Source organism: Ascidiella aspersa, chromosome 4, assembly GCF_963924565.1.
Source record: "Ascidiella aspersa chromosome 4, kaAscAspe10.2, whole genome shotgun sequence".
Classification (NCBI taxonomy): Eukaryota; Metazoa; Chordata; class Ascidiacea; order Phlebobranchia; family Ascidiidae; genus Ascidiella; species Ascidiella aspersa.
The window spans coordinates 13,058,652-13,084,670 of record NC_139450.1 but is presented as its reverse complement, the minus strand read 5'-3'; the positions used below and the strand labels follow the sequence as shown (position 1 = coordinate 13,084,670).

General features: G+C 45.6%; 1 protein-coding gene across 1 annotated transcript in view; it reads left to right on the top strand.

The window, feature by feature from the left end:
* The first annotated feature begins 7,806 nt into the window (after nt 1–7,806).
* LOC146147978 (uncharacterized) overlaps nt 7,807–26,019 on the top strand; it is a 41,758-nt gene continuing 23,545 nt past the window's right edge. The window contains exons 1-7 of the mRNA XM_083387396.1: nt 7,807–8,260; nt 9,027–9,224; nt 9,561–9,644; nt 10,457–10,519; nt 17,405–17,687; nt 18,139–18,325; nt 19,881–20,045. Of these exons, the coding sequence (XP_083243522.1) occupies nt 7,904–8,260; nt 9,027–9,224; nt 9,561–9,644; nt 10,457–10,519; nt 17,405–17,687; nt 18,139–18,325; nt 19,881–20,045 (1,337 nt within the window). The 5' untranslated portion in view covers nt 7,807–7,903. The remainder of the gene's footprint in view (nt 8,261–9,026; nt 9,225–9,560; nt 9,645–10,456; nt 10,520–17,404; nt 17,688–18,138; nt 18,326–19,880; nt 20,046–26,019) is intronic.

Sequence of the window (26,019 nt, the reverse complement as noted above, 5' to 3'; positions counted from 1 at the left end):
AGGGCGTTTTAACACGGGCCTCGAGCGGCCCGCCGAACGCTGGGCAAGGCCCATCACACACACGAGGCACAAAGGAATGCAAACGACCCTTTCATGTCCCCCTATTGTCCCGCGTAACCTGCTGTATGTTTGTGTGTGCGAGTGTGTGTGCTCTGTATATGTTTAACCAAGAAAATGCGAGTCATTTTTCGTTTGAGGCGCAACTCGGGTGACGAGAATCGAGCCCGAAAAAAAAAACGGTCGTTTTTATCTGTTCCTCGTGATTGTCGATTTAGAGACCTCCGGCATTGGAGTAGATCGGAGTTATTGCACGAAATTGCAATTGGCTGATACCGTTTTAGGCAAGAGCCATAATCGGAAAGTTGAGCGCGCCCTCAAATTGAAGCTTTTCATTGGCGTTAATATTTGCAATAAAAAAGAAACACGAGAAAGGGTTCCTGGAAAGTTGATATTTTAGGAAAAGTGAGTTCGACGAGTAGTTTTGTAGATACAATATCAAGAGATTTTGTTTGCAAATGCCTTAAAAAACATACGGAGGTCCATAGTGATTCTAAACTTAGAAGCTGTGTTTTTGTTCAAGAAGGTTTACAACGTATTTGTTGGCGCAAATTTTGGTGACGTTTTTCGAAAGCTGGGTCATGTGCCTTTGAATTGTACGTGGCGGCGCTTGTCGAAATACGCCACAGCACACACACACACCTATTTGCACGGTTCAGAGTTTCGACAAACTTCCGGATGCCACACAAAAACGGAAAAATTGCCACTCGCACAAACAAACGCGCGAAACAAAAACGGTTTGCGGCGAAACCTGGCGTACAAAGATCGTCGCGCGGTTGAAGCGGAAGTTGACGCATGCGTTTTGGCTTTAATTGAAACGCGTTTTGGCGTCCTAGTTAACGCGCCTGTCGGTGTGTAGGTACGCAAATAAAATCCACCGGCCTGTGATTTTGACCGGTGTCCGTTTACCTGGTTTTGTTTGTTGATTGAGTTTAATGCATTTTTTTTAAGTTGGTCATGGTCTAGCAGAGGACCCGAAAGCTGTGGGATTCAACTTGGTGTTGCACTTTACCGAATTGAAAGACGCGAGAGCGGGCGCATCTTGTTTTGGGTGATTTTTAAAGCTATTATTCAGTCAAAATACCGGTATGTGAAAAAAATGCGTACTATTTTTAGTAACCTGACTGACATTCTGGTGTGGATGGTGTCAGGTGAAGCATTAGTTCAAAGTAATATTTAGATCGGTTTGAATTTACTATTGAGAAAACCAAAACGGCTCCAATTGCCTTTGACAAGTCTGAGCATACTGAAAAGTGTACCGTTAATGTTGTTATTTGCCTTGCGCGCTATAAAAGTCCTCGTTGTACAAGAATTCGCTGATAAACCGTTCTGCGTAAAAGCGCTGCGTATTTTACGTTTTCTTTCGCAATAAAACAGGCAAGTAGTACAATATCAACCACTAAGAATTCCCGTTTTGATAATGGGCAGTTTTATGGCGCCGCCGATAATAAAACGTACCTCGCAAGGTTCGGAAAAATTCAGCAAACTACGAGGCAGTATGCAAACTAACCATTACAGGCGTTGGTATCATCGAGGAGAAAAGCGAAACAATGCGTCTAGTTTGATTGACAAGACCACATTTTAAAACACACACAAGTAAAAAAAATATCCGTTTATAATTGTTTTTATGTATTTCGTTGTTGTCACAGTCATATATCTGTTTCAAAAAACGAACTTTAAAACAAGGAAAATCCATTTTACAATAATATGGCGCCCCGAAGCAAGATATTGTGCACTCTATAATAACATCCTGGCGATGGCAAATATATTGCATGAATATTTAATGCTAGAGCGCGCAGTAATATTCTAACTTATTATCACATGGTTTCATATGCACACATTCAATTCTTGGTGGATTATGAGGCTATCCTTTTTGTTATTTAAGTCCCAGGTCTAAGATCGAACTGGAGCGTCCCCATCCAGTGTATATAGACTTTTGATAAGATCTTCATAGTTTCTTTGTTGTGTACGGCAGTCTGATGCAAGCCCGTGAAATTGGCAAGTGTCCCACAGGAGTAAATACTGTATGCGGACAACGTTGCCGTGCGAGGTTGACAGGTGAATGCCTGAATGGAGCAGGGGGGTTCAAACGCGACGAAACTTTTGTTTTTATTTATGATTCGTTCTACCGTATAGTGTCGTTAATAATTATGATTTTATTGAGCCTGTCGATTGGTGGCTTTTTATGTTGTTTTGTTTGAATGGCCCAATAATCACAACCTCCATTCTCGGGAGGTTTAAAATTTGTTTGGCTGCACCATGTTTGCGTGACAAATCGCAGATTGCTGCCGCGCATACATATACACACACAAAGCGTACTTTTTCGTTGCATCCGGACGACAATACAGGCCGCATAATTTCCCATGGGTTTAAAAGCGGTACAAAACTAGATCGGGCCGCCTGTAATATAGAAAGTGCGTCATCGCGACAATACGCCTAATGTATTGCGATTGTTTATTCAGCTATGGAGGCTATGTTCGCATGATATACACAAGAGTCAAAGTAATATTGATGGAACTGCGGATAAGTTGGAAAGATTTTTTTTTACTGGAAGACACCGGACAAATTCCAAACGTTACGTTTTGTGAGTGGATTAAAAACCTTGGTTTTCATTATCTCGGGAAAGTTAATGTGCACAGTGGCGATATAAGACGGTCAACGGATAAGTATTTTCATAATCAAACGTACTCTGCCATTGCTGAATCCACTTCAAGGAGGTAATAAGTTAAATCTAATATAGTGATCATTACCTTTAAAGCTGTAGCAAGAAAAAAGCAGTGCAGGAAAACCCTCTGAACGCCGCAACCAATTGAGGCCATGTGATGTTGTTTACTAGAAACGCTTACACTAGATGATTAGAACGGTGTATATTTAAACCGGCGGCAGTCCATTTGATGTTGCGAGCGACGGTGACATGCCCTCAGAGTCGAGGCTAATTATATGTACCGGGGTGCCGCGTTTGTTTGTTTATTTGTAACTTCCTAAGTAGATCGCATCTCGCCCACCCTCCTTCGCACTGCCAGAGGCGGCTAACGCTTGGACAGCTTCGGCGAAAAGTGGCAACGTTCAGAGAAGGGCTTGTCAAGAAAGGTACGGGGATCTGTGAAGTGCGCCGGGTTACTTTACCTGTTTCGCATCGTCCATCAGAGCTAATGGTTCGCCATGACACACGCGCGAACGATTAAGATCTGTCGGTCGTCAAAAATCAATAAACACACTTAGGCCGGCGCGAACTTATTTTAATCTCACTTTTTTAAATCGATACATTGGCAACAACAACAATGCTATCATTCGCTCTAATGTTTTGTTTTATAAGAGGAACGCTGTTTAGCTTTACGAATTTAGACGCGTCCGCCAGATGTCGCAAGAGAGCAAATTTTGCCCGCGTTTCTTGGCTCATTTATGCTCGTTTCGATTCGCCAACATACAAACCGACAATCGTTTACGAGGCACATTAAACGAACTAACGCGACGTGGCGCCTGCCGCGGCCCAAACCCGCCCGCCCGCCGCGCCTTTTCCCATTTCCAGAAGCGCCAGCTCTTAAAGGAAAACAATATCCGCCGTCGGGTGATTTTTCTGTCACTCGAACGATACACTTTGCTGATCGCAAAATCTGCACTGCGCCTGACCCCATGTTTGTCGACGCTCGGCACTTGTCGGGAAACGCAAATCGGTAGATTTGACATGAGGCCGCTTTTCCAGTAATGGGAAACGCTGTCGGACCGCAGCCAAGCAACAGCCATCGCTTTGCATCTGCCCTATAAATTTGACCGAGTATTATAAATGAAAACAGGATTGGATGGGAGGTGAACATTGTTGGGCCATGATTTTAAAGTTAACCTTAAAAATTGAGTCACGCGTATACTTGTTGTGCTTGTAAGTAAAATAAATAGATCAGGGCTTCATATCTTTTATTTACGCTTTAACCCATATCGAGGCAGTATTAAACTTATTTGTATGTTAATGAACTTTAAAAGTATCCAAAAATTTTTTTGAAATTAATCTTGGATTGATACTTTAATTATTCCTGCGTTTCTTTTAAATTAATTTATAAAGGTATTTAAAACAGGCCACGGTACCTATACCTGTTTTTCAAAATTACATTCTTTGATTGTTCGAAAAAAGTAAGTTGTTCAGTTTACCACACAATTAAAAGTGCAAACCGTGTCCTCCGAAGACTCTCGCGGACGCTGTTGGCTGTAAACGACGACCGACAACAACAGCAACCAAGCAACCAAGCAACCGTGCCGAGAATCGGAGCACTTAATTTGACGCCGCCCCGGTGAAGATTGATCAACAAGCGAGCGACCAGCAGCGGCCGTCGTTGTCTCCGTCGTAGATTTGGACTCGACGTTGGGCCTGCAGTTAATCGCGGCGGCAAAGTGGCTGCGCTGTCACGCGTTCCAAGTGCACGCGAAACCGCAATTTGTCAGCTTCGATTGCGTGGTGTTGTGCTATGTTCTGCAGTGGACACGCAGAGGTTACTGAATGTCATCGCAGCCTGGCAATTAACTGTGTCGCTCCGACTTCATGGCAAGGCGAATATGCGGGTGAACTCTGGCACCACCCAATAAATCGCGGCGCCCACAACTGTCTTTTCGGGCGGCCGGCCATTGAGTGTCGGATTAGGCTGTGGGGATGCCTATCCGCCCGCAGACATTTTTGGCTGCTCACCAAAAACGTATTGATGACTTCTTCCATTTTGGGGTGTTTTTAACTCTCGGCCGCGTCTCAGAGCACTACATTAGCAAAGACGCCGCTTGTTTCGCGCCTTCGGTGCAAACGAGCGTTAATGACGAACAACAAGACTCGGGTTGCGTTAAGAGGCGCTTGTCACAGGCGAGACGGTCGGCTGGCCACGCTGGGCCGATGCCTGTTGACAGGCTGGTGTCGGGTTACTGATCTGAGCTTGAAATTGCCCATTGCGGATGGCGGCCCGTCGCAGAAAGCCGTGGCTGCCTCGGAAAATGCCAGAATCGGGCAGCATGTATGGCCGTTTTAGAAACCACCCCTATTCCGTGTTTTCGCAACAGCTTTCGCACCAAATTTGGCACCACCATTTGCGATTGCCCTGTTTATTTCTGTTGTTTGATTTTAAACGGGCTAAGTAAATAACCGCAGTTGCATCTCGTCACGTGAACTGGCCTCTCTCAGAGGATGGCAGGTGCGCCGAGGCAACCGTCCAGCCAGCGCGAGCGACAGGCAGTCGGCCGCACGACGAAAACTTGTATACACAGCCCCCTTTTTTCCTTTGTTAGAGCGACGCGCTTCCAGTGCGGTGGAAACGGGCGCTTCCAGTGCGTCGTTTGCCAAAACGCTTTGGCAGCCAGGGCGGCGTAAGAGGTAGCAATATGAGCGACGCCAGCAGCAGCAGCAGCAGTAGCAATAACGTACAGTGGTATAGCCCTTGTGGTAGCGTAGGCGACTAGGCGTGCGTTTCGCGGCACGCAGTGCACGTTGCAACCGATTGGTGTGCGCGGATGCAGAGAAGTGCCGGCGAAATGCAAAGGGATTGGTGGCCGTCTCTTTAAACGCGATTCTTTATGTGGGAAATATTTTTCCTACCAGACACCGGTAAGGTTGCTGCGTTACGGCGTCCACGTGTGCACGAAAGACCGGCGGAAGCGACTGCGGACCGTTAGCGATTGACTGCCCTGCTGTGCCGTATCAGATCAGCAGTAAGTCAGCGAGAGGGGATTGATAGTGGCGGAAATGAAGCATAAGTCTACAAGTCTAACCTAGATAAAAGGGTATAAGCGTAACAACGTTTATACAACTGTTAAGTTAATGTTTTTTTTGTTTGTTTATGAAAAGTTAAACCACTTTGTAGATTACAGTGTTTTCTATTTTCGGACATAAACACTTTTAAATGTTGGCATACTAAACGTTATATGTGTTAATCTCGCGAGCAACGTTGACGAGACTGATACAGCTTTGTGAAATATCATCGGATGTTACTCGTGCGGTTATATACGCATTTTCAAACAAAGCCCGAAATAATCGTAGTGAGTTGCACTGTGCGCGCCCTGCCGCCGGCACGCACTCTAATATATACACGCGCCGCCTCTCGGGCGTTGCTGTGTATTGCCTTGCCACTGCGGCAGCAGCCGCCCGCTATAAACGTATCCTGTTTACTGGTTCGCCCGCGTGTTCTTTTGTATTAAGGTCAGTTTTCCTGTTTACCAGAAGCTCGCTTCGCGGGCGTATCGGGCGCTCGCCCATCAGCATCAAGCAGCAAATGTTAATGGCTGGTTATCTGTCCTTGGGATCTGTCAAGTCTTTGTTGTCGCAATACGTTGAGTTTGGACGCAAAAGAACCCTCGTTCGACCGTTCTGTGTTTTCACTGCAGAAGGGGGTTCAGCCGCCGTGATTTATTTTCGTCTCCGGGCACTGCAGCGTCGATACGCCGCCACGCCACTTTAATTCGCCGCGTTTTTTCCCACGGATTTGAGGCCCGAGGTCTGCCCCCAGCACTGATATAGATTGGATTGGTGATTTAATAAGATCTTTATGTAAACTGTAGTTTCCTCTTTTTGAAGATACCTATTCGCTTAGCAGTGGATCGATTGGCTGCCTGGTTAATTGGAAACGGACCAGTTGGCAGTGTGTTGGGTTAAAAAAACGTGTATTTCCGCGCGTGGTAAACAAATATTAATAGACAATTAAGGCAAATTTTGATATATGGTATGAAATCAATGTTGTCTTGTTTGTTTACTTGTGATAATGAGTCAAACAGCCTTAAAAGCATAGTTGTGCGTTGCTTCTATTGTTTACAAAATCATGGTGACGTGTTATAGATTAGTCATCTTCGGAAGGCAGTGGCGTTGTTCAGACACTCGGCTAGTTAAAAAAAACATATTTTCGTAGCGATTTGGCCTTACAGAAGTGCTTTGGTAGAAATAGGCAATGTGATACAGGAAGAAGAGTAAAGGTCAATGGCTAGGTGTCGCTTGAAGGCAGTTTATAGCCACCGTTTTCCGCAATTTGTTGAGTGGCACTTACGGTAAAAAACGTCGACAAGGGTGGATTATTATTATCATTCTCGCGCCTGTTTTCGTTGCGGTTTCTCGCCCAACAATCTAAATCATCGGCAAGCGAAGAAAAGCGCGCAGATTACGGCTTGACGTTCGGGCCTCGGATTTCAGACCTTGCAATTAGGCCCGGAACGGAAGGCCTAAGTGTCGGCCTATCGCATGTCTGTGTGATCAGGCCACGTCGCGGCATAAATTATATCGAAAACGCAACGCGAAATTGCTTGCGGTGTCCCGCGCTTAACACTGCCCGGGTCCCGCGGTGAGCTATTCGCGCACCGCAGCTGGAAGACACAGGGAGTGGCGGAGATTTTTTTCCTTTTTTGCGGACATTTCTAGTGGTCAGAATGCGCCCCGGAAAGTGTTTAGGGTTTCGGCACTTAATTGTCGCTTTTCGCATGCCCGAGAGCAATGCTTGGCAGACTAACGCGTTTGGCCGACTAGCAAAGGTTTAATCGACCAAACTGTGGATTATCCCTAACACCTGATATGACTCGGCGGAGGCCGGTACGGTATTGCATTTGATTTTTTTGTCGAAAAGCGATCAGACGTAGGTCATATTCCTAATATGGCATGTCAAAGATTTTTAGATGGTCTTAATATATAGCAGTAATTGACAGCTCTGAATATATTAGTTTTATTGTGTGCTTCGTACAAGTCAGCGCTAAAGCAGCCTAATACTGATTTGTCTTCATGTTTTTGTACGACAGGTCTCGTAATAGCTTTCGTGTTACGACACACTCCTACATATAGGCTTTGCCGTGTGCGAACACATAAGGTGTGTAATGCTGATGCGAGTGCGTCCTTTTGAGAATGCAAAGTCCTGAGATCGGCAACGAGCAGCAGCAGCATCGAGCTAGTCCCGATTCCACTTCCCCAGCGACCAGAGATCATCGTCTCTTCCAGCTCGCCAGGCTCGAAGAAGCCAGCATAAGTCATCGTCGTCAGCAAGAGCACGACCACAAGAACCATAAGACGAAGGGCAATACTTTAAACGCTAACGGAAACAACAGCAACGAACGGCGTTCGCACTCTCCATCCTACCTCAGCGCGTCACGAGATACACCCGAGAGGGGCAGCCTCGTAGCGGATTACTTCGGCAAAACTGCCAAGTCGCGAAGCAACTCCTCCGACCACAGTCTGCTCGAGATCTCTAATTGGCAAAGACAGGTAGGCCTATATTGGATAATTGAGTTTTCGAATCGTGCTGTCGGGCCGGATGGATGCCGTTGCCATTTTTCTTTACTGCAGATAGCGTTAGGGATATTGATTTTGAAGCATTATTTTCCCATTGCGGGCCTTGCGGCGCCGAATGTCATTGCTTGTTTGTTGATTGTTCTCCCGCCAAATGGCGCGAGGTAATATTTACCCCGTATTGAATGTGTTAGACGATTTTGGAAAAAAGCATGCCCGCAACACATATGGCTTTCGATCCAGCACGTTATCTAACATAAAGAAAGGCTCCGCCTCACCATTTCGACGACCTTTACTTAAGGTGTGCTTCGCAGCCGCTGTTGAGATATATTGGCTACAATTTGGCACTTGAGGAAAACACAGTTAGCGAGCAGAACTTCAAATTACATATAGAAGTCAAATTAAAACTGCGATCCTCTTACGGTATAGGATTATAATTGTGTATAGGTTATCCACATTACCCCTATGATAGATTGTCAGTTGTTAAAAGTTTTGAGCGAAACCGAGTAGCAAGTTAAATCGTTGTTTTTTTGGAACTAAAAACAAATACTCAATGCTTTTTAATAAATCACTTGAAACAGTATTAACGACTCGGTCAACAATATATGAAAATCTTCAAATAAACATGTTAAAACTAGCAGGTTCGCCCTGATTTTAAATTATTTTCATTGTCCGGATTGGAACATATTGCACACAGATATTTCTACAAAAAATGTGTTATTGAACGAAACTATCTTGGCAGGCGATGCAGTTGGCCTTCCTCCAACATCACCAGGCGTCCACGTTAAAGCAGCACGACAAGCAGAGGAGCAACGGATCGCCGCCAAGTCCGGTGGAAGACTCCAGCAACCCTGGAGCAGCCCTAAACAAGCACGCCATGGCAATGGCGATGGCCGCCGGCGTGATGCCGTCACACTCTTCTTCCATTTTGCCACATCAGGTGTGAGCATAATGCATGTGTTTCTAAATTGCTTATTGCCAATTGCGCGTTATCGTTATGCCAGTTCGAAGCTTGAAGCGATTACTTGAGAAGGAATGGCGGGTTTTCCATGCGAAGCTCTTGGAAAACGTCGAATTAATAATTAATTAATCGTTTACGACCTTTTTTTGTTGAAGAATTTTTTTGTTAAGAAGTATTATTCCTTTCATTTGTAAAATTCTCAGTTAGTGATTCGGAAAAAAGGCTAGATGCCGCTGGTAAATAACAATATTGCCTTAGCGGCGTTGCATCTCATTTAAAATTAATGAAGTATTTTGTAACCTGTTGTTCACGTAGATGCAACAGCTGCTGTCCCAGCAAGTCTTATCACCACAGCAACTGCAAGCCATGATGCAACAACAAGCGGTCTCTGCCCATCAGGTAAAACTACAGTCGTTCAAATTCGATAAATTTAGAATATCTTAGCTTGTTGTCGAATAACTATTTTTAAACCTATATCTTTTTTGAGCCAAAAAACTAAAGTCGGTTCGTCAATCATCATACGAGACAAAAATGGCAGGGGTTACGGGTAGATGTACAAACGACTGTTGAACATTTTGTTTGCTGTCACGGATGCTTTACTCACGTAAGTGGGGTAAAGTCTGTTGGCGCAATAAAGCGACCATCGGGTGAGATCGAGAACAGCACATTACCGAGCGTGCACTAGACATTCATTCCACCCTTAGTCCAAGGGTCGAATCCGTCCAAAGGTAACTTGCGTATTTGGCCGCGCTACAAAGCAAACCTGAAGGGCTACTGGATTGCTTCCAAAGTATTTTCCATTGTTTTAAACTTAATGCTTTGGTCGCGCCAATTCCTGCTGGCAATCGCCCAGCCTCGTTTTCGCGGCGCCAAAATTGGAAGGTCAGAGTTGGCCTTGTCACAATAAAGACTACGACGCTGCATTCAATTGACCCTTTGCTGAGGGTTAAAGTGTCCGCTTCCGCAATCGCGACTTAATGATCCGGCGTCTGCTTGTTTTTGTCCATATCCGTCCATACATAAACGGTTTGCTCTGGCGAGTTCACGCCGGGACGCGCAAACGGTTTTGACGCAAATGGCACGCCTGTGTGATAAAAGTGGCCTTTTCTGTTTGACCACCATATCAATATACCGTACATCCGCCAAAATTATATGCTGTCTAATGACGTCGATTACCAACATGCTAACCGCAGGCTTTCTTCTCTCTGCAGCAGGCGCAACTCCAGGAGTTCTACAGGCAGCGGCAGAAACAGATCCAAGACTTTCAAACGCAGGTTGGTGCCTTTCTACCATTTTTGCTTGATTGAGCTACGTTTCCAAATTACGTTAAGCGTACGCTGCATTGTAGACTGATCTATGATCTACAGCGATAGGTTCAGTTTGACGCAAACAAAATGACTTGAGAATCTGCGTCGCCTTGTTTCGCTTGTTTGCCTACTTTGGGTGAGTCACATCAAAGCATTAAAATGTCGGCCAAGGTGAAAACTCTCGTTGGGTCGGTTGCCTTGTCGCTGGCTCTTGTGTGTACCTTGTCGCGCACTGAATGGTGATAAATGGCGGACCGCTGTGTGCGACGGCAGATAGGCCGTGGTGATTTGCGCCTGCCGGTCACACTTGAATTTGTTTGGCGATTTGTTGATGGAGAGGGCGCGAAATTGATCTCTATAGCAGGCTGTTGCTATCGTATTTAAACAAACAGCGCAGGCAGAGTAAACCCCATGGACCACCACTGTTCCACAGATAGAGTGTTCTGCAAAAAATCCGATAAACCGACACAAAAAGACTTATCAACTGGCCTAAAAGGCGCAGTCGTGAGCCTGCGTCGAAATACGAATACCACGTGTGCTATGACAAATTAAGGGTATTAGCACAGCATAACCCCAATCGCGTATTCTTTTTTATGCTGATCGAATCCTTGGTATTGCTTTCGCCAAACCTGGGCATTCGCGCCACGCCGACGAGAGCCTAATCCCCGGTCATGCTTTTGTAGCCTTTGGGTTAAGTGCCCTCGTCCATCTTTGTTTTCAACTTCAACGGCAAAAAAACACAAGACTCTCATTTACCGCGGCTATCGTCCTAAGCCATCGGCCGCCGGGCGACTAATAAACGAGGAAAAGGGGCGGCTTGGATACCGGCAAGGTCGCGCCCCAGGGGACCTATGTGACCCGGGGTCGAGCGCCTTTTAACACTTCAAAAGTTTCGGCGGCGAAATGCAACTCTCGCTCGCTCGTTGGTCAAACTCTTTTGTAAGCTGTGTTTGTATTTATGGTAACGGACACCGTTACAGTAGCGAGCCGGCCAGTCCGCCACTTGCATCATCTACAAGCACAACAAGGGTGCTAGGTTCCTGGGGCTCATTTGGGGGGTTGTGGGGAGAGTAGCCTACCGGGAGGGGCGCGCCGAATGCTTTGGGATCGATCTTGCTCGCCTCCGCAAACAAAGATTATTATCGATGGAGAGACGCAGTGCCGTGACCGGGACCTCGCCTGCAGTTGTTCTTAGCCTAGGTCGAACATAGCTACGTCACCACCAGCCACCCCGGGTGGGGTGTGGGACTTGACCCCTAAATTAGACCGCTGTCTAGGGTTTACCCACGCCCGAGCACCGGTCAGCTCAACCCCCAGCACCTCTGACCCCGCTGTCAATCAAGGGTAAGTGTCTAGTGCATGGGGGGGTTGCGCTCGCGTTGCCGCGTTTTAGTGCCTTGTCCAGTGATGGCGATCTTTGCTTCTCCAGTTCCCGCCCCTAATTTGTTTTGGAGTGGTGGTGGACAAAGCTGCCTTGGCCAAACAAGGCTTTCGCTGTTGTGGCTGGTCTTTGCGCAAACGTGCGATCGTCACGTTGATTAATGCAGAATTAGGAGGTATTCCCAGGAATTTTTAGGAGTTGTTCTCAGGAGGTATTCCTGCGTTGTGAATAGTTTCTTTCTTTCATTGTACTGCATTTCATTAGGTTAAGTTTTTCTAAATAAAGCGCAACATTTAAAGGCTTATACTAGAAGTATGATCGCTGCAAAACATACGAATTAAAATAATAAAATTAATCTCGTTCGCTTTTAAATGACTTCCCCGTGAAAGAACGTTCCAAAATTGTCGAATTGCGCCCGATCGCGTATTGCTGAGTATTTCTGCCATTATTTGTGTGCGCTATATTTGCAGCAGTTGTTTATTTGTGCTCTATTTTCGCTTAATCGAAGCCCGCTGACAAGCAATACGTCGAGGCCGCGCGTTTATTTATATAAACCAGGTTCCTGCCCTGTTCCATGAATCGCGATTGGCGTCTGGTTCGGCATTTGACGCCTGTCAAACTATGTCGCGGCGGTTAGGGCTGCGTAATGCTTTGTCAAGCGGTTGAGAGACAAGCCGTACATTGTTGTTTGTTTCAAACCGATCTTGTTTTGAATATTAACTTGTGTATTTTCTGTTTTGTGCAATTTTGACGACATTAAGTCTTCTTAAAACAGGTTTAGATTCCGATTTAATAATTTTATTTTGTATGGACAAAAAATTAAGGAAAAATACGTAAATTAACTGTATCAGAACTAAAATAAATTCCAGTCATCAAGTCACGCGTTACCAAAATTATACCAAATAAAAAAATTGCGTTGGCATTTCAGCCTTGCCTTTCATCCTACGTATTTCCATATTTATCCTTTGTAATGGGAAAAACCGCAATACACCGACAGCTCACTGCGTCAAACAAGTTTACCGGTGTTTACGTTTGCGCAGACGTTCCCAGAAGCTCAAGCCGAATTTATCGCATTGCAACACAATCAAAACGCCGCTCGAATGATTCCAATTAGCGCGTTCGAGTGGAGCTATTTAATTTTGTCGAGTGCCTTTTCCACCGCAATGACGACCACCGCCAGTAATTGCTGCGCCACCGGCTCAGCACATCGCGGCTGTTTTGTTTTCGGAATGCCAAAATGCCAAAACGGGCCCACGCTCGTTTTGCCTTTGCTGGAAACAACAACCTAAAATTAACGCTCCGACCAAGACGCAAACTGCTTTAAGCAACATTAAGTTGTATCGTGGTAGAATCCAAAACCATCGGCGGCAGGTTTTAGCCAGTCGATCACTTCCCCGCTGACGCGTATATTAACAAGTAAAACTCATAGTTAAAAACAAAAAAAATCAGGTAAAACCTATTGGTAAAACATAAGTAGAAACAGGATCAGGCGTTTTGTTTAGAAGGAAAATATATTTCGCCAAGTGGCATCGTCAGTTCCTTATTCGAATGAATCATTCGAAATATATTTTCCTTCTAAACAAAACGTCTGATCCTGTTTTTACTCATGTTTTTACCTGTAGGTTTTACCTGATTTAAGCAACGTTAGTTGATTACCAATTCCAGTTGGAATTCACATTTCACGGCCCTTCTATAGCTTTCGGTCAATGTCCTGTCAAATCCGCTCGTGCGAGACCTCGTAGCGATTCGCGTCAGCGCGCGCGCTTACGCAGTCGTTAAGAGTGCGATAGCCCGACTGATATGACCGCCGTCATCGCGGTTCCGTTTCTTTTCCTGCGAAAGTGAATCCGTTTCCTAGTGTCTTCGTAGGTGGCGGACGGGATTGCGACCGGAACGCTCGCCCGCAGGAAATTGGATTCGCCTCTTGCCGCCTGTCTATGTGTATTTGTAAACATATCTCGGCGTGTGTCGACAACAGGTGGCCGTTTTTTAATAAGCCACCCCGAACAAATCGCTTTGAAGCCGTGGGCCGTTAACTTTACCCGGCGCGCGATCGCGTGTCGATTTCTGCAACGCCAACTTTGGATAGGAGGCGTTTTCATAAAACTCCTTTTGCGCGCTGTGCTTGTGACACGTGACGCGCATTTCCCGCTGTTTGCTTGCGCTTGATTGACGCTCGTCTGGAACCGATTGCTGTCGCTACTTGCAGGAGTTTATGTGAGGTAAATCGGTTTCTCCACACATATTCGTTCTGGCGAAAAAGTCAAGCTCTCCAAGTGCGATTCATCCGGAGAGCGAGCTTCGTTGTGTGCAGTATTCTCTTGTGTTCGCCGCCGGTCGCCTTGTATACATGAGCGTGCGCAATGTTGTTCTAAACAGCGCTTCTGGGCGTTTGCTTACGCACACACACGCCGCAAATAGGGCGAGCCGTCAACAAGGCACACACACGCACGCTCGCACGCGCTTTGTTTTGCCAATCGGCGATGCTGCTTGCCGTAAGAGCGAGAGGCTCCCGGGGCCGAGCCGGGTCGCGTCGTTTTGTTTTGTTTTGCTTATTTTTATTGCCCGCGTCCCGGGAGCGCGCGATGCCGTTTGTTTGTGACGGCGGAAGGCTGCCGCAACGAACAACCCCACGCAGAACCCGTGACGGACTCTTTGTTCCTATATCCACGAGGTCTAGAATATTGCTGGACTTTTTTGCCGCGTTTGATGTACAAAGGCACCTCGGAAACTTCACGCGGACTGGATATTGCTGTACAATGTACAAACAGGCAGCGAAAGGTTTCGCCCTACCGCCGTAAGTCCCCCCTCATTATGCCTGCAGCAATTCGGGAAGGCACGAGCTTGTCCGTTCGGTTTCGTAGCCTTTGAATGGCGGTGCCGCTGCAACCACTTCGATTGTGCTGTTCGAAACGAGGCAGCATCGGCGTAAACAGCACAATACGCCGCTTCGTCATCCAGTTTAGGATCGCTTCCTTTCGCGGACGCGCGCTGCCGTATTGTTACGGCCCTTCGTTGCAACACAAATGTGTGTATTGTTTACGCATCCACAAACGATGCCGTTTTGCATGCGCTACTCAGCGACCCGTACATCATACGCGGTGTTGTCTGCTGGCACACAGCCTTGTTACATTGATCACCCTTATGATGATTTCGCAAGTTCGGCTAAAATGACGCAGCGCAGTATTTCTACAAATACGTTTATTCCAACTTTATTCCTAAAGTTATGTTTTCTGTAAATTGCCAGGTTTGGCATAGCTTATTTAGCGATGAAACCGGAAAACATACCTTGCACGCCCTGTTTAACAGTTTTAAGTGGAACCGAGAGCTGCTAAAGGTTTAATTCCGCTCGAATCTAACCCGTGAATTGCGCACCGGGCGGCAATTACATGAAATCGCCAGCATCTTGATTAAGTCTGTCAAGGAGCTTCTACAAGATGCCACCTCAGACTATTGACGAATTTCCTTCGGCACTCGAGTCTCGCAAAGTAATTGTTTCCGACTTTTCGAAGAAGTCCGAAGTGGCCCGAAAATCGCTGATTCGAAGGCAAAGACACTCCAGGCCACTTTATATTGCGCTAGAGTTTAAGCGTACGACGTCGCGAATGAGACCGCCGATATATTTTAAACTGCTGGGCAAACTGGTGACACCACTATCTGAGGATAAATGTTAACTTCTTGCTTGATTTACATTTCTGAAGCTAAAAGTTATTGTTGTATTATCTTCGATTAGGTGTAACATGTGTGCTTGAGTCGGATTTGTACACTTACCGGTATAGGTTCGACCCACGCAAGTACCAGGGCCCAGGGTTCTGTCTTGCTCTGTTTTTTTCGCCAGCCGAATTAATCAACCCCGGCAATTCGTGTTCGCCGCTCAATTGAAACCTAGCACATCCATCATCGCGGCGTAGGCACTACCGCGCGTTTTCGTCTATTATAGTGCGCCAGAACCGACTTCCACATTCTGGCTGCGTTTGTTTTATGAGCCGGCTTGGAAAACAAGCGTCACGCGGCCTGTTTGTCAACATTCGGTCTGCCATTATACGGCCGCGTTATTGACGACCCTTTTCCGTACCGCCCTTTTTTAGGCTGCTGTGGCGCGTGTTCAAATGGCAGTCGGCAATATCCCGAAATTCTATATTAGGAACAGCTACCGTGTATAGTATAATTCGGTAGTTAAAAATGCGGAAGGTTATTCTATACACTAATAAATTTCTAGATCTACAGTTAGAATTCATTTCTCTCTCGTCAAAGAAACCCACACTTTACTTTTAATCAACGCTTCTCCCAACATATAAGGTCCACCATCGCACTGAATAGCATTGCGAATCGATAGCAAAAAGTTTACACGTTCGTTACAGTATGCGAAAACGTGGCCGCTGACTTGCGAAGTTCGGCGTTATCGACCCATTTTAAACGTTCTCGTTGCCAGACGCAGCTTATCGACCGTACCAAATTGCCAGGCTCAATAGCGACGTCGCGAATCAAAGGCAAGCTTTAAGCGGGCGCCTGTTTACGTCTTGGTTATCCGCCGCAAATAGCCGCAGCAGCCGGTTACGGAAAATCTCGATTTGAACGAAATCCCAGTCGGGCTGTCGCGACGTGATTTTGTGGTCCACCTTGCCAATAGTGCATTTTAGACTACAAACAAGGTACCCCTATTCCGCTTGTCAGCTACATAGTGAAATTCTATCCGCCACAGCGTAATAACTTTTGCGTCATTTCGTAGTTCGTTTTCGTTGAAGTGCCGAGAAAGAGTAATAGCGGCTGGTGCCAAGTCAGTTCATAGCGGTTACGCATGCCATCGCCGCTACTGGTCGGCGTATACGTCTCATGCAAAAATAGAAACCTGATCCTATATGTTTATCTTGTGTTTAGCCTTTATCAGTAAAATGAATCGATAACTAAACAAAGTTTTTTACTTTTTTTGTGCATCTCACAGTAAGAAAAATGTTTGGTGTTTGCATTTGTCTGTCGCAGCAACAATCTGCTTTCCATAGTAGATCGCATAGTGGCTGTGTGCTACTTTACAGCAATTGGCTTGGTGCGGTTGTGGTCTTGTAAATACGAGATGAAACGCAGGGATAACGCGTGGTTTATAACTTAAATGCGCTGTAATGAGAGTGTTGCAGGCGACTGCACGTAATTGTTCTCGACCCGCTTTAAATATGACATTTTCTTGCTTTGTAGTTTTAGAAGGAAAGATGTTTAACATAAGCGTTTTACATATAAACGCTGGTTTTAACGCCTTGTAGGGTTAGACTACAGCCTACAACTGCTTAAAGTCGAAAATTAACATGAAAATATGTCAATTAACAAGATAAAAAAAAAACATATTTAGTCTAGTGTTACCAGTAATGAAAGACTTCCTACGAACCAACGGCATACTTTAGCATGTTAACTGTGTCTATAAGAGCCTATACCATCGTTAAGTCTGTTCGCTGCTATAAAGTCATCCTTGTCTTTTACAGTTGCCTACTGCCAAGCAGCAACAAAAGCACCAGTCGGTCAGTAATTCTTCGAACAACAATCGAAGCAACTCGACCGGCGATTTGAACGCAAAAGACCAACAGCAGCAACAACAAATGCAACAGCAGCTGGCACTCCAGCAGCTCATGCATCTACAGCAAATTCAGCAGCAGCAGCAACAACAACAACAGCAACAAGCGGCAGCGGCGGCCCTACAGCAGCAGGGTTTAGCCGCTGCCATGGCTATGGCACAGCAGAACAGGCAACAACAACAAGCCAGTCAAGGTATCAGATCAACTTATAATTTTCTTTTTATCGGCGGGCAAATTAAGAGCTAGGGGTTGCTTGGAACCATAGGAATATAAGTCACCCGCATGAACCAACGTGTAAACCTTTCGCCCCCTCCACCTAAATAAACACAAAAAATAAATGAAAAAAACTAATCGATGCGTACCAACGCATTTTTGTGTTGCTTACATCGACAAAACTGATGCGCTTATCCAGCTCAGTAGATGTGGGAAATGTGTTCCTCGTATATAAACATTAAATTTCCGCAGATCTTATCTAACCAAAGCGGCAAATTTATTTTTTAACTTTAAACGAATTCTTATGCCTTTTTGAAACGAGCCTGGCTTCATTTATTTTTATGAAAGCGCAAATTTAATTTTTATTTTATGCGGTAACAGTACGCTAAGGCTCCAATTCGACGTTCACGAACGACCATTTTTTATTGCAGAACTGTCGCCGACGGATTTGCAAAACCTTCTCCTGAAGCACATGACGGAAAGCGTGGTGGCCTCGCGCCGAAACTCCGCGCAAGGAGCCGCGGAGAAGAACCTTACTTTCAAGCCTTACCAGGACACAAGTATAGATGACAACAGAGACTCGGGAAACGGCGGCGAGAGCATGGAAGTTGATCGAAGGTATTTTACATGAGATTACAATATATTTTAAAATAATGCAAACAGAGCCCTGGTAGGAAACTGGCTCTAAAATAAGGATATATAGAGAGATAAAACTGGCGACCAGTCAACTATGACAAAATATCATTATATAAAGAGCGACAAGAAGTTCGATGTAATTGCGAACCGCAACTTGGTAATCCGTGACTTACATGGGATAACCAGATTACATGACATGCAAGGTAAAGCGATTTGTGTCAAGTAAGGGTAAAAAGTCAACAAGTTATTGAGAGTGGCCCGCGTAATGGGTTTAGTTTAAACGAAACTGTGATTCGTTGCCAAATGCCGGGTGAACGCGTTAAATTTACGGTTCTCCGGTCAGTACACTTGTCTCATTACAAATGATAAAACGATTAAGTTGACATTCAACACAAAAATGTTTTAATGTTTATTCCACGCCTTAAATACTTTTTTCTGAATTAAGCAATGGAGAAACGAATTCTCGAACAGCCGTAATAGAGCGTAGTTTGTGTGTAATCATTATATGCCGGAGAACACAAGTTTAGCTGTCACTCAAGAAGGTTCGTTTTTAGTTCTCGCCGGTTGCGCGTGTCGGCGATGCGCGCTTGTAAATAACTAAACAGGATGGTCCAAAGTCTGCTAAACAAACCGGGATTGAACTTCGCGCTGTTGTCCAAACACAAGCAAACAACCGGTGGCAAGCTATAATAGAGAAAGACTCTTAAACGGCTTGGGATGCGAAAGGCCGTGATCGTGGCTTAAAAGTACTCCGGATGATGTAATTGCGTATCTTTTAGCGATCGACGTTTTTTACCTTGAAAGAGCCATTGTCTCACCCGTTTTGTTAAACTAGATTCCTGTATAAGGTAAAGAGAAATAACTGCCAAGTGTGCAAAACCGAAAATCAGGCAGCTCCTCTCTAGACCTTGTATGTGCTTTTCCCTGGTCCAACATTATCAGTCCTCAAATGATTACGGGCCTAATGATTTGGCCACGTAACCTGGCCGGTTGCGTCAGTCAGTTTTGCCGCGGGCTCGGTGCCATCGCGGCCCGCTTTACCAGTTGCGTAACGCGGCGCGCCGGTTTGTTGCCGAAGATCAGGGCGGCTACAAGTTGCGCTCACGACCGTTGCGCCGCGCGTAAACAGTGAGGCGCTGCAATATATCACGATCTCGCGCCCACCAAACAAACAAACAAGCCCGGGCGCGAGAAACGCGCTACAGAGCCGACTGGCGCTCCTACCGTTTTCTGTTCGATCATCCGAGGTCGTGCGCTCCTGAATAGAAATGCTGTCTTTCGCGGTCACAGGCGTAAACAACATGCACAAATATGCCAGTAATTTCTTGGGGATAACAATGGCACTGGTGCTGCTAGTTAGGCGTGAACAATGCTGCTTTAAAACTGGATCGACGTAATCATTCACACAGCCACGTGCTACTCTAAGAATTTAATTATAATGGTAAACTTGTTTTTGCTGGTACTATTCAAGCCACTTGTCCTACAGTTATTGTGTGTCTCCTTACACACTTCCAAAACATGATTGTCAAAAACGCAGGCATTCCGCGCGTCCGGCATCGAGGGAGAGCAGCCCGGAACCGAACCGTCAACCCTCGAATCGCGAGAGCAGCCCTCCGGCAGCCGCTCGACCCCTTTACGCCCACGGCGTGTGCAAGTGGCCTGGGTGCGACATGGAATGCAGCGACTCTTACTTTTTCAACAGGTGAGCAAACGTTTATTATTCGATGTGAATCGTAAAGTGCCCTTTCTTTCAGCATCCCAACCCTGTCGTTTTTTATAATACGTTGATCAGACGTTTGGTTAAGCCACATAACACGCGTTTTTGTTCGGAAATTATTCACCAATGTACTTCATGTCATTTTCGCCGCGAATAGGCGTACATCTGAGAGCTGTATTGTAGGTTAAGGATTAAAATAATCTGAAAATTAAAACAAAAAAGAAAAAATTAAAAGAAAAAAGAAAAATGACACTTGGAAACATTTATTTTGTATTGCATTGGGGACGTTTTGAAACGGAATTACAATGCATCGGCGCCATCACATTTGTGACCAATATCATACATTGAATCAAACGTGGCGTCATGCATGTGTGGAGCCTTCTTGATAAAGTTTTAAATGTTCATACTTTTACTTTTTTGGTAATACATACAAAGCCATAGACTCATAGAGCCATAAGTAGAGCCACCATGCGAGAACTTTATTTCAAACTGTATGTAATTTCAGCCAGCTTATTTGCTTTTCCGCCGCTGGGATACTAAAAAAACAAACACCTCAAACTAGTTTTCTGTTTTTCATAAAAGTTGATATTGCTGTAACTAAACATTCGGCCTTTATTTCGTGTTTATAAAGTAACAAACCCAAGGAGATTATAGATTGCCCGCTGACACTTTGACACTGGCAAGTCACACAAACAAATCTCCAATGAATCATTAAATCAGCTCCACTCCAGTGACAGCGTAATATAATTCTCATTTTGTCACGTTAGGGCGTTGTTCGTGGATTTGTATTTCTTTAGAAACAAGCAAATGAATCACTAAACACGGAAATCTTAATATAAATTTAAGCGTTTAAAACAAACAGTTGATGAATCTAACTGTCATATGATTCATTGAATAAAATCATCCTAAATTACTGGTGATTTTCAACAATCAGGAATTTTTTTGCATTTAGGACTTAAAAGATGTATGTAACGTGATCAAAACAAACCGCAAGGGTAAAAATGTATTTAAATATTGCCGATTAATCTGTTGGGTAAAGTACGATACAGGGTTGTTTAAAACGCGCCATTAAATAGGTATATATTAAGTGGAATAAACGACATAGTCTTAATGGTTCTACCTACTTCCGTTCCCAATATTCAATAGGAGAATATGCAGTGCTCAATAACTAATAAGACTCTCAAGACAAGCGGTAACCTTTCACTAACGAACTGAATTTTTAATTAAATCGGATATCACAAACCAGATTTTGACCTTCATTATGATAGTGCTAATAAGTTATTCCAATTGGCGGTTTGCTGCGATATTTTGTGGTTACCAAAAAATTTCTGCCGCCGCAACCTCGTCAACCCACTGTCAGCTAGTCGCTCATCCTTTTCCGCGCCTGGTAGAGCAAAATGGCCACCTGCGCCGCGCAAGGAATATTTGTTTTCTTTCCCGCTAATTAAAATGTCTACCAGGAAGCAGCTTTGCCGCCTATTAGCGGTTTGCCGAGATCGGGCGCCTGCCCTGGCACAGCCTTAAAACGGAGAACGACTCGACCGTAAAACGTTGGTTGTTCACCGGTGTGTGCTTCGGGTTATTGCAGCGCGCTATAGGACTTTTACTTTTTTGTTTTCGCTCTACTCTGCTTTGTCAAGCATTTTGATAAAAAAAACCTTTCATGCGAGATTTTAAAACGCTCTCATCAGCGGAAAACACAAGAAACTGAGCTACTTAAAATTTTTCAAACACATGCAGTATAGATTCAATTTTATGTTTTTTTTATAAAGTGACCTTAACGATTTGCGAATGGTGCTTCTGAAACAAATTACAGTCCAACGCATAAAGCTGACCTGAAGTACAAACGGGTGCAATAATGGCGACGTTTATTTCCCTTTCTCACTCCTGATTGCTTTTTTAAATCTCATGTTTGTTGCGTGTTTAAAGGTCGCTTGTTGCAACAACAACCAGCAACGCATAACAACGTTTAAATTTGAACATAAACATTAGCCGCTTTGCTGCACGCAAAACGACTTTTTCTCCTATGGTCAAAATGGGTATGTTGTTCGCCGGAAAGTGGATATACTGGTGGTGCTGGTAAGAGCCGTGTTTTGTGTACGGAGGCCACAGCGTTTAATTTAGAACATTACTCGGGTTTTTGCATAATACTCGTTTTTTTCGCCTTGCGAGTAATTACAAGTCGCGAAATCTCCTTCGTCTCACTTTTTGATCACCCGACCTTTGCCGATCACATGAGGCAAATCACATCACATAAGCAGACTTTTAAAAAATACATGCAACTTCGCGTTTGCTGATTTGCGGACGACTGCGTATTAATGTCGTTTCACCGAATTCAGACTAAACAAGTACTACGGATCAAAAGCAGTTGTTGTTAAAATAATAACAAATACTGTTGGCAGTAAATCAAAATACTCCGACATTTACACTTTGTTATAATTTTCCTTAAAAGGTTGTTATACGCAAAATGTATTTTCAATTTGCATGGGCGGCTGTATAGTTTCATCGAGAAAATCAAAGCGGCGAAAAAACCTGTCTCACCTTTAGAAAATGTCTTGGACCCGCGGGCATCGGCCAAAAGCAAATCGAGGAATGCGCCAAATGACACCTTCCGACGCCGATGTCAACACGCACTTGGGACGCGGACCAGACGCCTTACAAATCGCAAATGCGGCCGGCGCAAATCTCGCCTATAGTTGTCGGTTTGCCGGCGCATAAACAGCGCTTATGACAGCGAGAATCTTGCAGTCCCTCGACGATTTGGTGCCGATATAATTTGCCGACGCTGTTAAGCGCGTAAGAGATCGAAATCGAGAAGAGACAGCGACGTCAGGCGAGGCTCGAAAACCGCTTGGAATTGTTCGCATCTAATCGTTTTGTCGTCGTTGCGGCGGTTAAGGCCGTTAAGCCGTGCGCTGCGCCAAACGGTTTCCAGTCAAAACCCCGATGCGGCCGATACGTGCTATTAAGCTCGCGCGGGCAATTGGATTCCCACGCTACCATGCGGGGCCCAGATCGGGCCGCCGAGCGTAATTGAGCCCCTGAACGAACGCGCGGACCAGCCCCGTTAAAGGCTCGTACCGCGTAAACCGCTACAATGTCGCACCCGCGCGCCTGTCAGCCCTTCAGTACAACGCTGAAGGGGTCTGCTGCAATAGCGGGCCTTCGATCGGTGACCGGTTGTGCTGCAGGGCAGGAAGCGGCCGCCTGGCGCTCGCGTTTAAATTTGAACTTGCGACAGGCGCGCCCCGCGCTCGCACAACAATAATAGCGACCCGCGAACGTCGATGGTATTTAGGCCTTTTCCTCCCCCTTTCCCCGGCGACCCGAACCGCAATTAAACGCCGGATTTTCTCGGGCCGAATTTGCGTCAAAGATACAGGGCTCATCGCTGTGTTGAGCATCGCGGCACACGATTCCCAAGACCCCGCCAAAACGTCAAAATTGGAGCGCGACGGCGCAATCCGTAATTGCAGATAGGACTCGCGGAAGAGACAGAACGGTGATATTGGCGCCCTCGATCGCTGCCAAACACGCACAACCTCAACCATGAGCGTACTTGTCAATCTTCCGATTAGGTCCAACCGTTCATCGCTGTGACACCGCGGCACGCCTGGCAATTGGATTGGCTTGTTTTGTTGCAAAATGGCGCCATCGCAATTTAAAATCCCGTCCGCGGCGATTTTCGCAAATAAACAGCCGCTCTTCCCAAACAGCCGTTTCGTTTCGACAAATAAATAGCCGCGGCGAACTTCAAAAGGTCCCAGCACAAAAATAGGTCGCCCCCTCACTCTTTCGCGCCGACGAGAGCGTCGCCCCGCAGCCAGCACTCGCGCTGTTTGTTTACCTTTAGCCTGTGCGCGTAAAATTGTCGCACATCTTTTAATCTGGCCCCGATCCGCCGACGACAATTTCGCCGTTCGCGTCGTCTCGACCGCACCTGCCAGCTTTTCCGCCCAAGCGATTATGCCGAATCTTGCCCGAATATCTCCGCTGCTCGCAAGAGATCGAATCGCGATCGGAACCGCTGCGAAACCGCTGACGTCACGCTTCGGGGAAAACGCTGATTGCATTTGTCTCGTCGGTCCCATGTGTTGCCTTTCGCGGCAGGCTTTAATATTTTTTCTAGACTTCGAAATGCGTCAGCGCTTGCAGTTTGTCCACAAACAAAACTTCCCCAGATTTTCGTTAACACACTTGTACATCTGCCTCCTTTTTTGACCCCGAGTTTGCATTTTGCCGATATGTCGGCCGTAAACTAATAAGTCGCCAGCGGCTTCCCTCGCTGGCGTTTGGAAAATAGTTGCCCAGTGTTTGTGTTGGCGCAAACGAAATGAACCAGATATTAAATTTTGGTGAGGATCCAATCAAAGTAAACATTTGAAGGACAGCCACACTAAATCTCGGGCGAGTTATGTTTACATGTTGCGCCTCTCGGGTGAGGCAAAATTGTCTCCTGGTTTCGTAGGCCAAAGTTAAAAAAAAAGAAAAGTTGTAGCATAAAAAAAACAAAACTCGTTTAACTACCAACGAGGGGGATGTCAGTGACGAACCTACACCGGCTAAATGTCAGACCGAGATCGAGTCAATTTAAAAATATATATTTTTTTGATACCGCGATGCGGATCGATACAAAAGCTTTGGTATAGCAGAAAGTGTCCAGTCCAAACGTTTTCTTTACAGCGCCTATATACAGCGCATCTTAGTCGACCGATCAACAAAATGTTACGCCCCGTGTTCCGACAACGCCCTTGCTGCAACGGCCGACGCGGTCTGACGAGCATGTAATCCTATTTGACTTGCATGTCGCGCGTCGCGAACGGCGCGGACCGGACGTTTTTCGGGTCGCCGGGCGATGCGGGGCCACGTCCGTCAAGAAGGTCTTTTCTAGCTGCGGCCAACAGCTTGTTGTTGTCGTCGTCGCGATTTCGGTACATAAGCCCCAGTTTATATTAATAGCAACACGCGGCTTTTGTCGCCCCCCGATCGATACGACCAAATAAGATGAGCGCCGTTAATATAAGCCGCTCTGTGTAATGGCTTTAACGGCGGACTTTAATGACCTAATCGTTTATTCGTGATCCTGTAACGAAAATAGCATCACAAGTCGGAAGAAGTTTTGTTTTATTGATTCGACTTGGCGTTTAGCAAAAACGTTCAAATTAAAAAACAGAAACGGTAAAGGATTGAAAAACATCCTATTGTATTAAGCTCAACCAAATCTTCACCCAAATCCAAACTGGTAGTTAACTTTGTAAAGTGAAATTTTTCTGTTACAAAAGGATTTCCATTTCGGTTTACATAAAATGGCATGCATATGCAATGTTTGCCTTGCACTACATCGACAGCGTACAGGATAATCGTCCAGCGTTGTCTCCATAATCCTCTGTGTATTGTGATTGCTCTCGCGATGACGGAATCGACTCGGCGGCGGCTTATCCGCCCAGAGCGGTCGTCCGGAGTTCACAAAAGACCCACCCCCGCAAACTGCCAGCCGCTGGTTTCAGCATGACATGTAGCTCCATACTTATTATTATCTGGAATGAGTCAAAGATAGAATCAGTTGCATTTGGGACGAATATTTCGGGCCTCGCGGGAGGAACATGCTAATTTGCCTGAGACAGGATTTAGTAAAGCATGGCAAAACTACCATATTTAGACTGGTTTGCCTAACACCAGTGGTTCCTCAACCGGGGTTGAATGTTGTCCCAGTTCCGTTTATAGTGAAATTCTAGTGAATTGCCTGTAGAAACAAATTGCAGGGGTACCGCAATCTATTTGTTTTTTCTAAAGGGTGCCTCTAGCCATAAAAGTTTGAGAAACACTGCTTAAAAGCACCCATCCTCCTTGGCGGTCACCATTGACGCATTTGAAGCCTCACAGTCGTGTTGTGCAAATGTTTCGGGCATTTCAGCAGAACATCAGCCCAGGGAAACGTCTTACATCTAGCGGCGCAGCA